This window comes from Macrobrachium rosenbergii, chromosome 56 (genome assembly GCF_040412425.1).
Source record: "Macrobrachium rosenbergii isolate ZJJX-2024 chromosome 56, ASM4041242v1, whole genome shotgun sequence".
NCBI lineage: Eukaryota > Metazoa > Arthropoda > Malacostraca > Decapoda > Palaemonidae > Macrobrachium > Macrobrachium rosenbergii.
The window spans coordinates 3,878,169-3,895,106 of record NC_089796.1 but is presented as its reverse complement, the minus strand read 5'-3'; the positions used below and the strand labels follow the sequence as shown (position 1 = coordinate 3,895,106).

The 16,938-nt window shown below is 36.5% G+C and overlaps 1 protein-coding gene across 11 annotated transcripts in view; it reads right to left on the bottom strand.

Moving 5' to 3' along the window:
- The window catches only part of Ih (hyperpolarization activated cyclic nucleotide gated potassium channel Ih), a 557,258-nt gene that overhangs the window by 73,960 nt on the left and 466,360 nt on the right, over nucleotides 1–16,938 (bottom strand). For 6 of the 11 annotated variants that reach the window (XM_067100602.1, XM_067100604.1, XM_067100605.1 and 3 more), the window contains 2 exons: nucleotides 7,368–7,517; nucleotides 4,691–4,909 (listed from right to left, as the gene is read on the bottom strand). In XM_067100602.1, the coding sequence (XP_066956703.1) occupies nucleotides 4,691–4,909; nucleotides 7,368–7,517 (369 nt within the window). Of the gene's footprint in view, nucleotides 1–4,396; nucleotides 4,616–4,690; nucleotides 4,910–7,367; nucleotides 7,518–12,522; nucleotides 12,640–16,938 lie in introns of all 11 variants that reach the window. The other 5 variants (XM_067100609.1, XM_067100601.1, XM_067100603.1 and 2 more) reach the window with 3 other exon arrangements.

Sequence of the window (16,938 nt, the reverse complement as noted above, 5' to 3'; positions counted from 1 at the left end):
CACATATCAGGACACATACTCAAATCAAGGGTGTGTGTTTGTGTGTGCGTGTGTGTGTGTGTAAATATATATCCATTAGTATGTACATAAATGTATATACAGGAGATTATATATATATATATATATATATATATATATATATATATATATATATAGTAAAACCTCAGGTTAGGTGGTTATGTGTACGCGAATGTGTTAGAACCACAATTTTCCCACAACCTTTAGACAAAGGATAAAATTAAACATTTGCCTGTTGTAGAAGCAACGATGTAAGTCAACAATGAAAATAAAAAGGAAAGATTCATCATTTGTGTTAGCTGTGGTAAAATCACTCTTTTTTTTTTTATTCTTAGTACGTACTTGAATCATTTATGCGCTGAATACTATGCAGGGAAAAAAAAACTTTTTACAAAGCCAATGCAGCTACGAGTCGACTAAATCAACGTTTTAACAGTCGTTTAAAAAAACCCACTCCATCTAAAAGCACGACTAACGTTACTGGCCATGGGCGTCATAACTAGACTCAACTAGAATCATATAGGTCTACGGTGACGTTATAAACACTTACCACTCGGCATGCAAAATAAAAACCTTTTATTTACGACACCAAAGAAGGATGTAACAAGCTTAAGCCGGGTTAAGGGTTAGTAACAAGATGCAGAAAAACATCGTCATTATTGTTAAACTTTGAATTTATTGCAAAGAGAGATGAGAGGCCACAACCAATGTTTGTGACGTCTTGGTCTAGAGCTGGTAAGAGAGATTTCATCACAGCAAAAATAACAAAAGAGTAACCGGGCACTTACACCTTTTTTCGCTTTTATTTGGAGTTTTTTTTTTATGTATACATGATTCACACTAAATCATAATGTTAATATAAAGGTATATAGCACATAGATAAAGGTATATAATAATACATATTACAAATATCAGAAGGATAAAAAGATGGAAGTGGAAGAAAGAAATAGTTGGAGTGGGAGAGAGCTTCAAGTGATTTGTGATAACTTTTAACACGACGGCTATGGAAGGCAGGTTGAAAGGGGAGGGGAACAGGGGGGGGCCCCTCAGCACTGGTTGGTGGGTTGCTGAAACAAACCTAAAAAGGGTGACTAAGATAGAGAGATGTATAGGTCTCTAAACCACACAGACTAAAGGCTAAACTCGGTTTGGTGCAGCTTCTTGGATCAACTACATCTATAGCTGGTTGGTTTGGTTGTTACCCAAGGACAGGTTTGCTCCCCAACCCGCAGCCCCGCTGGACCCCGCGTGAGAATCATGAATTTCAACAAAAAATAAATCAACACTAATCATGGAAAGACATCATCATCATCATCATCATCATCATATAATCATATATCAATACAAATATATAATCAACGATATCTTTTTTTTTTTAAATGGAAGTAGGGACAGATGGAATAAAAAAAGAAAGGTTTCTCAACAGTCTAACAGTGAAAGTCTTGGAGGAGGAGGAGGAGTAATTGGACTTATTGGAAAGATTCCAATAAATAAAAAAAAAAACATAAAAAAGGAAACTTATGACGTCACTCACAGGTCAGTCGCCACACCGCCTGACCTTTATTTTTATTTATATTACACATGCTGGTTACCTTCACTGCAGCCTGGATTCTCTTTCTCTCTTTCTTTTTCTCTCTCTCTCTTTCTCTCTGCACTCTCCTGGAATGACTGCTGTCTCGGCGTCAATAATTATACTCTCTCTCTCTCTCTTTCTCTTTCTCAGTTCCAGCACAAACAGTCCACGAGGAAGATGGCTCTGACATGAGCGATTAGGGAACAAATAACTGGCGAGGTCGTAGCAGACGATCGTTCGACGCCAAGGTCATTGCTCACAACATCTTGACTGAAAAGAGTCGAGAGCTCCACATGTGTTGTTGTTTTTTTCTGAGTCCTCTCAAAACATCATCCAGTCAATGTAAAGTCGCGTCAATGTAAAGTAGTAATGGTATGACTAATTTTTTTTAAACTTGACATTTTGATATAATGTCCAGCCAAAATGAAAAGAGAGAGAGACGTAAGAGGGAAAGAGAGACGATCAAGATGGTAGCAATTCTGAAAATGACTTTCAGCTTTGTTAAAACCTTGGTTTTTTTTTGTTACTTTTATGATGTAATGATTAAAAAAATCTCATTCTAAAACCAATATCCTTTCCTTGAACATGAAACTGAGCAATACTTTGACTTGACAACGAAACTTGAAGAAGTGTGTTTACTGAAACATTTCGGCTTGCGCCGCGGCATTGTCAGAATGTAGAATGTCAACAGACTTGGGAAAGAGAGCAAAAAGATCGAAGATGGCAAAGGAATGAAAAAACAAGAGCTACTGATGAGTAGAAGTACTATTTGAAAAATATCCAAAAGGCTCAAAAGGAAGGAGTTGAGAGACAGAAAAATTAATTATCTATGAAATGGCTCCTTTATTTATTTATTTATTCAAATCAAAACTGGCTGATTAGATCACACCACAAAAGGCGGCGAGCAGCCGAATCTGCTACCGTCTGGCCTTCCCTGGGTCCTCTAAGTAAGAGTTACTAACACGTCCTCATCAGTGGCAGAATTAATGGCAGCACAAAAATAAGGAAAAATAATAAAAAATCTGCAGTTCCAGGATGCAAATCCATATCTGCATTATAAATGAGCAAGCATGTGACTACTTATATATAGCTTCGCAATGTGACCTTCAAAGAAATGTAGATATATGCTATGTATAAAAAGCCGTGGCTAAGAGCTCTGGTACAGTCAAGTTATAATCTAAGGGCAGTTCTGCTTGCTGGTAAAGTCACTTCTGGGAACCTTCTCGTGAGATAAACCTGCTACAGTGCCCTTGAGCCCTTTCTGACTATTTAAACTCTTTTAAAGGAAAGAGCAAGGCCACAAAATGCCTGCTGAGCTGATGAACTAAAGCATGACTGATTCTTGAACAGACACTTCACAGGAATTTGAGTCTAGTTAAAGTTGATCAGTGATTATACCATGGCTGTTTATGAAGCTTGATTCAAATGCAATACAAAGAAACGTATTCCCTTTCTCATCCATTAGTACCTTGCGAGTAGCAATGAGGTATGAACATAGGCTTCGTTCTACTGCCACTGAGGGGTAGACGTATTCTCATGCACCCAAGCCAAAATTGTAATATATTTTAGTGGAAAACCCCCAAAGCATTCTGCTATCACAAGCAGTTCAAGTGAAAAAAAAAACCAAGTAGAGTGTGAAGGAAGACTTGAACAAAATGCAGGCATATTCAGTTTCATAAAAAACAGATGAATGTGAAATGCTTTAATTGGAACGATATATACATACGTACAGATATATATATATATATATATATATATATATATATATATATATATATATATATATATATATATATATATATATATATAATGACACATATATATACAAATATACATACATATATATGCAAATATACATACATGTATATGTATACACACATAAATACACATACATATATACAGTTCAGTTCAGTTCCATGGATGCCGAACCAGGAAAAGAAGAAGAAGAAGTCATTATAACATACGTTTATAAAAGGTGCAAAAAAATTTTGGTCCTTAATGAGAAATATATATATGTGCTTTAATAAAAGGAGGGGAGGGGAAATAAAGACTCAAAGAATAATCAGATAAGAAAATGTAAATCAGGAGGAAAAAGGTGACAGAGGAGGAGGAGGAGGAGGAAAGGAGGAGGAGGAGGAGGTCTCAAATCGCTGCGGCAAGCGGACTGTCTACTCACCCTCCATCGCGTTCTGGCAACTGTGAGACCTGAAGCGGTCCACCAGCCAACACAGAGACAATGGAACAGGAACAAGTTTGGCCCCTACAACTGCTCCTCTGTTGTCACGGGGGTCTGCAGAGGCCATGTGGTGAAGATGATGACACGGGGCAGGGCACGGAAATGGGATTTCACTTTTTTTTTTTTGCTTTTGCTTTTGTTTAGACTGAGGGATAGTGCAGCACACTAAGCATTCGGAAGAGAACGGAGAGATCTGTGGTGAGCTCTGTTGTTACGAGACGTGAAGATGGGGGAAGTGGGGGGGAGAGAGCTGGTGTTGGCTGGTGGCAACGGGGGTTGGGTCGGAGGGGGCCAATGCCGGGGAGAACGGCGTTTGCAATGATGTGGATGTGAGAAGCGAAAGCGGCAGACTGGCGGTCATGCAGTTTACATAGGCATGCAGCGGAAGCGGTAAAAGCAGCAGTAGCAGTAGCAGTAGCAGCAGCAGTAACAACAACACACTACACTCACACGCACACACACTTTCTGGAAGGCTCAGGGTCTCTGCCATCCCCCCCCCACCATCATCCTTGAATAAAGACCAAGGGAAGGACAGGAGCTGTTGGTAGCGGACCCGACCACTCACTCACCTTTTCCCTGTACTGCCTTCGCGAGCTGTCCAGTGACTGGATGAGGTTGGTGGCGTGCCCCAGGAAGAGTGCATAGCATGTGGCACCACATATCATAGACAGCATCGTTAACCACATATCAGTCAACGACTGAGGAGGAAAGCGGCCGTACCCAATACAGAGCATATGGGACATGGCCTTAAATAACGCCCAAGAGTATTGCTCTAACCAAAAGACTTCCTGAAAGAGAGAGAGAGAAAGCAACACTGAATAAGTTAAGAGAGAAGAATAAAGGAAGGAAAAGAGAACACATACCCTCTCCCGGTACTGGCGTCGCGACGAGTCCAGGGACTGGATGAGGTTGGTGGCATGACCGATGAATAGGGCATAGCAGGTGGCGCCCGATATCATGGAGATCATCGTGAGCCACAAATCGGTCAAGTTCTGAGGCGGGAATCGCCCATACCCAATGCAGAGCATGTGAGACATGGCTTTGAAGAATGCCCATGAATACTGCTCCAACCAATGGGACTTCTGTAAGGGTTACAAGTGGTTATTCCCGCATCTACGTGTAGCTGCTGTGCTTGTATGCAATTCAGTCAAATATCTGTCTTCTGCTGTTTGCATTAAGTGCTAGGAAAAATCTACTGCAAGCTCTAGAGAAATGAGATATTCAGTTCTCCAAGTGAGTACTCAAAACATTAACAACACACACAAATAATAGTCAAAAGAACAGTCATTACAATCTACAGTCATACATCTCTACACTAGTGAACAGAAAGCAATAAGTCTTATTACATACCTCAGACACCATCCTAATATTAATAATAAAACTTGATTATCACTATACCAAATCACTTTTTTTTGTCCTATAAAAAAAGCCATGGTCACGTAAAAAAAAGGCGGCAAACATTTTTGTATACACTTGTTAACAAAATAGGTCTATGAAACATCAATGTTCTGACTATGCTTACATCAAAATGAGGAAGCTAGCTTTGCCGGCAAAAGATCTCAAGCCATCTTCACCACTGAGCTTGTTTCTATTCCTGGCCATCTGTCCCATCTCTCTATACACTGCGTGTGTCTTTCTGTACTGATCTAAAATAAGTTACAACCACGACAAAACCAAGCAGTGTAACCTTGGGCATATGTTATTCAAACAATAGTTTTTTTTTCACTGAAGTGACTTTCTGACAGAGTGAGGAATATCATTTTTACTGCTGCAATAAGCATCTTGAACTTTATAGCTAAATTGGGAGCAGTATTCTTGAACGCTAGCCATACCACAAAACCCGTAATGACAGTTGGTTCCCCTTGTATCTAACTGTCCTAGCAGCTATCAGCATTAATGAGAAAACTGACAATAACTGAGGTTGATCAGACTGCTTCATACTCCAGTTAAGTATTTATCTATGACACCTCTCTTGCTAAGGAATCTCAGTTGTATTGCTCTTCGGTTAACTACAACAGTTGTAATTATACCATTTACGACATCCATTTATTATTCTATTTTCTATACATCTGGCAGCTATAATTTGCCCAGTGATTACTTCACTGCCTCAACAGCTACAAGTGACTGTGGTAAGGGCAGTACTTTTAGGGCTGACTGTACACTTGGACTTATGAATATTGAACATTCTAGGAAGTATTGCTTGGTCTTACGGCTTTAAACTACTCTTTGAATATTCTTGTAATACCTTCTATAACATATATATAATTTCACTTTACTGTATATACAGATAAGGCAACGTATCACAGTATGGATAATATTATCTTTTAGGATATGGTACTTGTCATATAATGAAGAATGACTTATAATTATATATTATACTTTTAACATATCTAACTGTATTCCTATATATATACAGCTATATATTATATATATATATATATATATATATATATATATATATATATATATATATATATATATATATATATATATATATATATATATATATATATATATATATATATATATATATACTGGCTACTATTACCTCTGATTTCTTTCTGCCCTAATATTTTTGCAAACTATTTTTCCTGAAAGCTTGAAATTCTAATAAAAAATAAAAGCAATATTCTTCTTTGAACGAAAAAATGTTTTTAGAGAGAGAGAGAGAGAGAGAGAGAGAGAGAGAGAGAGAGAGAGAGAGAGAGAGAGAGAGAGAGAGAGAGAGAGAGAGAGAATTTATAGTTCGTTTGAAAGCGGACCAGTACCCATTCTGACCTGGTTACATAAAAATGTTTAGACTACAAAGTGGCATGATTAACCTAACCTATATTGATTTTACGTGAATTTTTATAATTTCTCGTTAATATATATATATATATATATATATATATATATATATATATATATATATATATATATATATATATATATATATATATATATATATATACATATACTGCTTCTCCATAAACTCATTTGTATGGTTTCCCTGTGTAAATAGACATCATACGTACGCCTATACATACGTACCTTTGTTTAAGCTCTATTCTACGCGTCTCTTTGTATATTTAAGAAACTGTTAATTACCTCTGTAGCTACAAAAACTTTCTTTCCATCCCTACCACCCATAATAGCACCCAGCCATTATTCAGTGCTCGAAGTGCGTGCACTTATCAAAAACGGGTCCAAGTGTCAAGTGCTATCAAACTCCCGAACAGATAAACGTGTAACACGATTCGAGATACAAGTGAAACGATTTACCCTAATGATTTAAATACACATCAAAATACATCAACCATTTCACCTGTTACTTACCAAAGCGGCCTGGCTCTCTCATGGCGTCACGTAATAAAGAAAAACAAACAAATTAATAAACGAACAATCGAGTAAAGGGCTCCCATTCCATCTCTGATAACCAAGGCTCTGCTACCTACCCTGGGAGACCGAGCCCCACAAATTAAAGAAAACGGAACCAAAACAAGAGAAGAGAGAACGGAACTGGATTCTCGTCACCTGTTGCGCCCTTTCCTTCCTTACCTGGAGTTCGTTAATGGCTACCCAGGAATTGGAGGGGAAGCCCTGCAGCATGGGGACGAGGAACTGGAGACACCCCGACCAGTGGCCGATCAGGAGCATCATGGAGATGAGGTTGAAGATACGCATGAACACCGACGCCATGTTGAGGAACTGTTGGGGGACGGGAACAGGAGGGGGCCAAATTTAGGATAGCATCAGCACTTAGCCTCTCAAAAGCAGGCTGAGTCATAAATCAAAAATATGGAGACAGAATGAACAAGGCAGAAAAACAAAAGGAGACAGAGGCTTAGTAAGAAAGAAGAATAAATACATACAGAGTAAAGAGACATTCCAAAAATTAAAAAAAAAATTGAGGCAGTAAATGCGTCCAAAAATATTTTTGTTGATTAGTGATGATATACCAAAATAAAAATAAATATCGCATACAGTCTTATCACCTTTCTTCATTCATAATTAACTACTACTAAGTCTGCCCTAGTCTATTCAGCTATGTATATCTGTCTGTCTATCTATGTAAAATCATACTAAACACATACATACACATATATGTTAAATAATATATATATATATATATATATATATATATATATATATATATATATATATATATATATATATATATATATATATATATATATATATATATATATATATATATGCATGTGCACACACCAGAACGCACACACTCTTACACACTTACCAACATCCACTCATACAAATAAACATGAATTAAATCAATAACTTCTACAATAATTCAATTATTAATCTTGATGTGACTTCAAGTAGCAACTTTTATAAATTGATTTCGCCTTAAGATCCCTCTAAATGCTTAAAAAAATAACTATTAACTATCCCCCTAATATTGTTTACTACTAATTTTTTTTTAATAACTACTTAAATTAACCCTTATTTTTTTTTTTTGATGGCTGTCTGAGTTAAATTCCGAACACCACCTGACGTCCAAAAAAAGAATATGTATTTGTGGTCTATTCTTTTTTTTTTTTTTTTTCAGATCCCCGCCAGAAAGAATATATATGTATATTTATGGTCTATTGTTATACAAATCCACCACGGCAGTGTATCTTTATCCTAGTATCCCCTAGTAAATTCCCCAACCTGAGAGAAAGAAGAACGAGATAGAGATCAAGAAAGAAGGAAGAAGAAGATTTGTTTATCTTTCATCTTCTTCCGTATTCAGTCAAGAATTTACCCCACTTCCCGGCTTTCCCCACCCCCCGTGATTTCAAGCATTCGGAATTTAAGATAGACTTTTTCTTTGATGCGTTGATTATGAGTTCTGTTTTGTGTTCATGTCTTTCAAATATATATATATTGAGAGAAAGATATATAGATTAATATTATTTTTTTTTTCACCAAGCAATGCTCTGTGTTACATACTGTCATAAGCCAGAAAAGGTCGGTGTGGTTATCAACATGCAACATGCAAGACGCAGCCATCTAAGATTTTGTTCCTTTCCTTTCATTCTCTCTGGATTCAAGTCTAAGTTTTTATATTTTTTTCTAAATTTTATTTTCGTCTAATTTATTCTATTTTTTTTTTTTGGCAAGTGTCACTGAGAATGTGTTACAGTTTACCCCCTCTCATCACTATACTACGACTGTATTAATGCAGTTGTCTACACGACTGCAGTAATACAGTTCTCATCACTACTGCATTAATGCAGTGGCGGCCTTCACTACTGTAGTACTACAGTTAACCCTCACTTACTGCATTCAAGTTGAATCTCCCCCTACTGCATGAACTTGAGTTAACCTCACTACTGCATTAATGCAACGATCCTGCCTACTGTATAAATACAGCAGATGCATCAGCAGAGACACTTTCCCACTCTCCCTCACACACGCGCACACACACACTTTCTCCCACTCTGGCTCTAAAGAAAGTTCTTCAAGCGGACACGCAGACTATAAGTGGAGAAAACTGTGGGCATTTCATCCGAGAGAATTCTATGAGGCGCTACTAAAACGTTCACTCTAAGCTTCTTTGATTAACTTTTAGTAGATGAAAGCAGGTTCCTATCTATCTCTACGAGAGGCGTGGTCTAAGGCACTCGGAGTTTTAGGCCGATTCTGCGATTGTGTATACGCTGGTCCACAGCATCTGAGAGAATCAGAATCATCTCTCTATCACGTCAGCATCTCTCAGAGTTTAATGCAATATTTTGATGTTTATAAGGGCGAGGGTTTATAAAGGCTACAAGTATTATGGATATGATTAATACTGTCCTTTTTTTATGTTTTAAGTTTGTATTTATTGACGGTGACATAAATTAAGGCTATTCTGGAGTCGTCAAGTGTGTCTGTTGATATATAGGCTATATATATATATATATATATATATATATATATATATATATATATATATATATATATATATATATATATATATATATATATATTATACAGTATATATAAGGTCAAGAGGAGCAATTCAATCATGAAATCTTGAGTCTATTTTCTTTTAAAGTAAAAATGTACTTTAATTTTTGTCAGAAATTTGTAGGGACCACAAGTTTTCTTGATTAGACCTACAAAGTTCTAACTTCCGTGAGTTCTTAACTTCTTTAGTTCTCTATAGTTAATTACGTCAGGTTCAGAACTTCGTACAGAATAATACGCAGTCTTGGAAGTTATATATATATATATATATATATATATATATATATATATATATATATATATATATATATATATATATATATATATATAATATTATATATAATTTTGTTGAAGATTATTATCACTAGAAATTATTTAAATGTCAACAAGTATAAATATCTACTAATGATTTAATCTTACCGATTCTCTCATTAGAATGAAGAGGTTATTAATTACTGGTTTAATTTATTGTCAGTTTAGTTACGTCACAACAGTAACGAGAAATATAATAAAAATGGACTAAAGTTAAAAAAAAAAAGGAATTATAACCGATCATTAACTTGACTGATTATTTGAAAAACTGAAGGAATATCAGAATTATTTTGTGTTTATCAACTGAACTGAGACTATTCCAATGTTCAGTATGAACAGACTGCTTATTTAACACAAAATATGACGTCAGCGTTACCCAACAGTCATTCTGGTGACTCCTAATGTTACGTTACTTTATACAAAGTCCGTTCTATGTAAGAGTGAACCTGGGTGACCCCTAGATGTTACAGTATGTTATTCACTACGTCTGTGTTCCGTAACAGTCATTCTGGGTGACCCATGAAAAGTTACGTTATTCTGTGCTACGTAACATTCATTCTGGTTGACCCTAGCCGTTACTTTACTCCGTACAACGTCAGTGCTGCGTAACAATCATTCTGCGTGACCCCTGCACGTTACGTTACTCTACCACCTTCAATTCGGGCCTCTAATCCCATTTCAGTAACCTACAAGACTAATCTCCATCTTCGATGCAGACGTCCCTTGACATTACGAGTCTAAACCAAACGTATTATCAAGTTCCTCTTTAGATTCTAGCTGCTTAGTTTTTCTTTAAATGTACATTTAGGCCTATTAAAATAAAAAAAACCATTGAAGGATGTTTATAGATCACTATTTAACCAAGAGCCTACTGGATCAGATCACGGTTGAAAATAGATTTTATAAAAAAATAATATATATATAAACAAATGAAGACTGTCGTGAAGTCCCCTTTGCTAAAAAAGACATCGAGATGAAAAAAATAAAGAAATTCGTAAAAATAGGATCTTATAAAACTTCATAGGCAGGCTATTCTTGTAATGATAATAATATTATTAATAATAATAATACTGATGAGAGTAATAATAATATTAATAATAATGGTCAAAACTGAAGTGGAGAAAGTGGTCTATTACAGATCACATCCAGAAAATCATGAGGGTTAAAAAAAGAGGAAAATAAAAAAGTATTAAAAGTGGTCACCTCTTGCGATACAAACCAGTTTTCATATCAGAACACAAATGTCAAAAAGATAAAAAAAAAAATAGGAGAGGTATGGAAAAAAATAATATCCCCCAAATCCTACTGTCAACATATTTATATGAAAAAACTTTTATCTTTTATGAAGATGTTTAGTTCTGAAGCTCGATTTGCACAAGTCAGTCAATACTTCTTTAAATTTTTAAAAGTCTTTCATTGACTTGTTTCTGATCGTCCAAATCTGTAACAGTTCAGGCGCCACCAGGCACCAGACATCCACGCTCTCTGCAGATCTCGTTCGTCTTTTGTTTATCTTTCTTTGCCTCTTGTTTTTTTGAAGGAGAGACGGGGATTCTGATGACCGGAGGCCCATCCCACCTTTCCCCCCCCTCTTCTAAATTTTGGCATGTACAAGGAGCGTGTGTAAGGTTGGTGGTTTTGATATTATGTTCACAAAGAGAGACACACGGCCATTCCGGCGCAAAGATATTAAAAAAAGATGGTCAGGATGAAGATGAAGATGATGATGATCATGGCGGTGATAAATCATGATGCAAAATGCTGATGGTGATGAATAATGATGACGTTGAGGAGAGAGAGAGAGAGAGAGAGAGAGAGAGAGATAGAGAGAGATAGAAGTGGTAGGTAGGCCATGCAGCGTGTAGACTACCGGACCACGGTTGGATGCTCGCTGAAGCTTAGTTATCTGTTTACTCTTTTATCATCATCATTATCTTTTTTTTTTTTTTGTCCCTTCCTTCTCTACACCTTTGGTGGCGGGCCAAGACACAAAAATTCAAGCGGCAGGAAGCAACCTGCTCGCGCTGGCAAAATGAAGATACATCCTGCTAGCAAAAAAATAAAAAAAAAATAATAAAAACGACTGATTAAATATATATAGATATATATACCTGGCGATTTGAAAAAAAAAACAAATCAAATCTGTTCAAAGAGAAAAAATATATAGATATATATATATAACATTTTGATACAGGGAGAAAGCGGAGACGAATACACACACACACACGCGCGCGGGGCACATCATGCTAGCTGTCAACAGGAAAGCGGGAAGAAGCTATGAACACCAAAAGCGGAGGGGGGAGCGTAAAAAACACATTGGCACAGCGACACAGAAGTCCAGACAGGCTAAGATAGGCAGGCAGGGTCTCTTATATCTTTTTTTTATTTAAAAAAAAAAAGAGGAGGGTACTGTACATCTTAAGGGAAATAGGGTTCAATTTACCTTAAAAAATGGAATATTGTATAGTTTGTACGACTTCCTTTTACGTCTGTTCAGGGCATCTGAGCCACCAGCTGCACTCCTTCTCTCACTGTGCTTTTTTCGATGGTTCTTAAGTATCTAGAACCGAAGAGAAGAGTAAAAGGCAAAGACTTAAGGACCAGGTGAGGAAGAGAGTAAAAAAAAAATTAAAATAAATAAATAATAAAGTGATTTAAAAAAAGCAAAGTCAGAAAAAAACAGATCCGTGTGGCTTTTTTTTTTTTTTTTTTTTTCGCTTGATGTTGTTGTTGGTTGTCGGTTCTGCTGAGTCCAAAACTAAGCTTTTTTTTTTTTTTTTTTGCAATTTTTTTTTTGACACACAAGCACAGGCCTGCCTCACACTGTCTCTACCTACTACAGAAAAACTACAGGTACAGTACAGTACAGTACAACGACAGATCCTCAGAAATGAACATCGTCTTCTCATAATTATCAAGTTTGTCACTATTTTTCACCCCTAGGCTCAGTCAGTGGTTCAAAATTGGACTCGGCACTGATGCGGGTGAATAAAAGGCCCTGAATCAGACTACAAAGGAGCCAGAAGGTTCAAATTTCAGTGGATCTGGGCACACACAGACGTTGCATAGTACTAACACGGCTGCTCTTGGCCTTGTAGGGGGCTGGTTAGATGGCTGGCTGACTGTGGCTCAGGTTGGAGAGGCAAGGGATTGTTAAGACAGCCCTAAACTGAAGTGAGGAATTGATGAGATAGCCCCAGATTGAAGTAAGGACCTGGACTGTAGAAAGGATTTGATGAGACAGCCCTAATGAACTGATAAAATATGCCTGAACTGAAGTAAGGAGCTGATAAGACAGACCTAAACTGAAGTAAGGAACTGACAAAATAGCCCCAAACTGAAGTAACGACCTGAACTGAAGTAAGGAACTGATATGAGCCCTAAACTGAATTACGGAACTTATACGATAGTCCTAAACTGAAATAAGGATTGGATAAAATGGCCCTAAACTTAAGTATGGATCTAAAACTTAACTAGGGAATTAATAAAATCGTCCCAGACTGAACTAAGGGCCTGGACTGTCGATAGGATTTGATACGATAGCCCTGAACTGAAGTAAGGAATTGATAAGATGGCCCTAAACTAAAGTAGGGACCTAAAACTTGAGTAAGGAATTGATAAAATAACCCTGAACTGAATGAGGGCCCTAAGCGTAAGTTAGGAACTCATAAGAAAGCTCTAAAACTGAATAAGGAATAGATAAGACAGCCCTAAACTGAAGAAAGGACATAAAACTTAAGCAAGGATTTAATAAAATAACCCTCAACTGAAGTAAGGAACTGATAAAATTGCCTTAAACTGAACCAAAGAACTACAATGAAGTAAGGAATTGATAAAATATCCCTAAACTGAAGAACCTAAAACTGAAGTAAGAAATATAGATAATCCTGAACTGAAATAAGGAATTGATAAAATAGCCCTAAACTGAAGTAAAGAATTGATAAAATGGCCTAAAAAACTTAAGGAAGGAATAAAATAACCCTAGACTGAATGAAGGACCTGAACTGAAGTAAGAACTGAAGTAGGGACCTAAAACTTAAGTTAAGAATTGATAACATAGCCCTAAACTGAACCAAGGACCTAAAACTTGAGTAGGGAATTGAATAGCCCTAAAGCGAAGGATCGAAAGGATGGCCCTAAAATGAAGTAAGGACCTAAATTAAACTAAGGAATTGATTAGATAGCTCTAAACTTAAGGACTAAATAAAAGAGTCCTAAACTGAAAAAATGAATTGATAAAATAGGTCTACACTAAAGTAAGGGGTGGATGAAACAGTTCTAAAACGAAACTAGGAACCAATAAAATAACCCATGAATGAATTAATGAACTGAGAAAATAACACTCCTAAGGTACAGAACTGAAATATAACCCATAACTGAGGCACACAACTCACAAAACAAACCTTAATTGAAGGACATGTGGTAAAAATAACCCTTAACTGAGATCTGGAAATGATCAAGTAACCCTGAATTGAAGAAAAAACTGATATTGCAGTCATTAATTAACTGATACTAAGTTACAACCCATAACTGAAGCACAGAACTCATCCAACAACCCTTTACAGAGCACGAACTGATACAAACATCCATAACGAAGGTACAGAACTGGTGAAACAACCCTTAACTGAGATGCAGAACTGATACAGACTTTTAACTGAGGCACAGAACTGATAAACAGATGTAGACCAAATAAAGCAACCCTTAACTGAGACCAAACACTGACAGAACAATCCATAACTGAGCTCCAGAACTGGAAGAAAAATCCACAACTGAGGCACGAACTGATGAAACAACCCTTGGCTGAGGCACAACACTAGTGAAACAGCCTTTGGGTAAGACAGAACTATTAAATCATCCCTTAACTTAAGAAACAAATTTTAACTGAGACACAGAATTGCTAAATCAACCCTTAACTGAGGCCAAAAAACTAGCTAAACAACCCATGACTGAGGCATGGAACTGATAAAATAACTTTTAACTGAGGCACAGAACTGAAAAAACCTTAACTAAGACCCAGAACTGATAAAACAACCTTTAAGTCAGACACACAACTGATAAAACAACCCTTAACTGAGGCAAAAAAAAAAGAAATAGACAAAAACCCTTAACTGAGACACAGAATTGATAAAACAACTTTCAACTGAGGCACAAAGAATTGATAAAACAACTTAACTGAACTGAATTGATAAAACAACAAAGAACTGATTGACAAACAACTTCCAACTAAGGCACAGAACTGAAAAAAAAACCCTTAGATGAGACTCAGAACTGGGGAGAAACATTTATCTGGAACACAGAAATGACAAAAATATCTACAACTGAGACACAGAACTGGTAAAAACAACCCTAAAGACACAGAACTGGGGAAGCAACATTTATCTGGAACACAGAAATGATGACAGTCTACAACTGAGGCACAGAATACAACCACCCTAAACTGAGGCAAAAAACTGATTAAAAAAAAAAAAACCTCAACTGGAAAACAAGGAACTAACAAAAAGATTAAGAACTGAAGAAGGAAATGATGAATAACCCCAAAGAAAAATAAATCATAAGATCCCTAAGTGGTAATCTCTCATCACTGCTAACATTTCGAAGTGAGAAAAGGGATAAATCTCGAGAGAAAATAGATGTACTTGAAATCTACTGTCGTTCTACTGTGTTTCCAAACTGTAGATTAAAAATGGTACGAGAGACAGAGAGAGAAAATGAGAAAGGGAGAGAATTGAAAAGCATGACAAAGAATATCGTGTTGGTAGCTGCCCAAATCAGGTGTACAATGCATGAGCCATGGTTGTCCTAAGTTACCATGGAAATCAAAATACAATTCATGGTTGTATGGTCCATTCATTAACCGAAATTCATCTCCTGTTCAACTCTTAATAACCTCAAATTTAGATCAGAGGGTAAGATAAAGACGTACTCTAAACAGAACTAACAAAATGGTAATTACTTTACTTGTTTGAGTAATAAGAGGCTTCAAACAGTCCGAATTCCAGGAAAAAACTGAACTGGCAAAAGTACCATCAGCTCCATGACCACATATCAATACTCGGAGACTGTAATCAATAAAGGAAAAGTCTTTTTGGGATGAAGTTGCAAGTCCCAATTCTACGGTTTGGCTACTTAAGAGGGTACTGCATATCGTGTATTTTTCGTGGCATACTGTCGACGGTACTAAAGGATCTATGCAGCATCCTTTCTTGGGTCGCAGCCGCATTTCCTTCTGTCATTTTACTTTTCATCCGTTCCCCCGGTCTCTTCCCACTTTGCTGTCCAACTTCTTAAAGTTTTAGTATTATCTTCTATCCCTAACCAATTATTCTACTCCTCAACTCTCTATCATTCGTCAAATTCTCTTTCACGTTCCAAGAACAATAATAATTCGATATTCTATTCAAGTTTTAGTTTTGATTCCCGTTTATAATTGACACAAAGCTTAATCCAGTTTTCACAAATGGAACTGAACCAGTTAATATAACCAAAAAGCCCCATGAATTCAGGTGCATATCTTTGCTTAATATTCAGATCGAAATAACTGACCTTATTTGAAGTTTTTTATCTGCCAATATTTTTAGGAATTTCCAGTTAACCCCTGATATTTACTAATACTATTTATACTGATAAAAATTGTAAGCTTTTGTATAATGCTTCAGACAATTTAGATGGAATCCGCCGACCTGACGTAGCTAGACCGATACGGAACTTTGGTAAGTAGCTGCAAATACCCCTGTCAGTGCTTAAATTAAAATACAAACGTATGTCAATTTCTATGACATTTTTATTCTTTGACGTTGAAATCGTTCCGAGGTTTGGAGCTGATGGCAAAATGACATAGTTTTCTTTTTCTCTAAAGTTT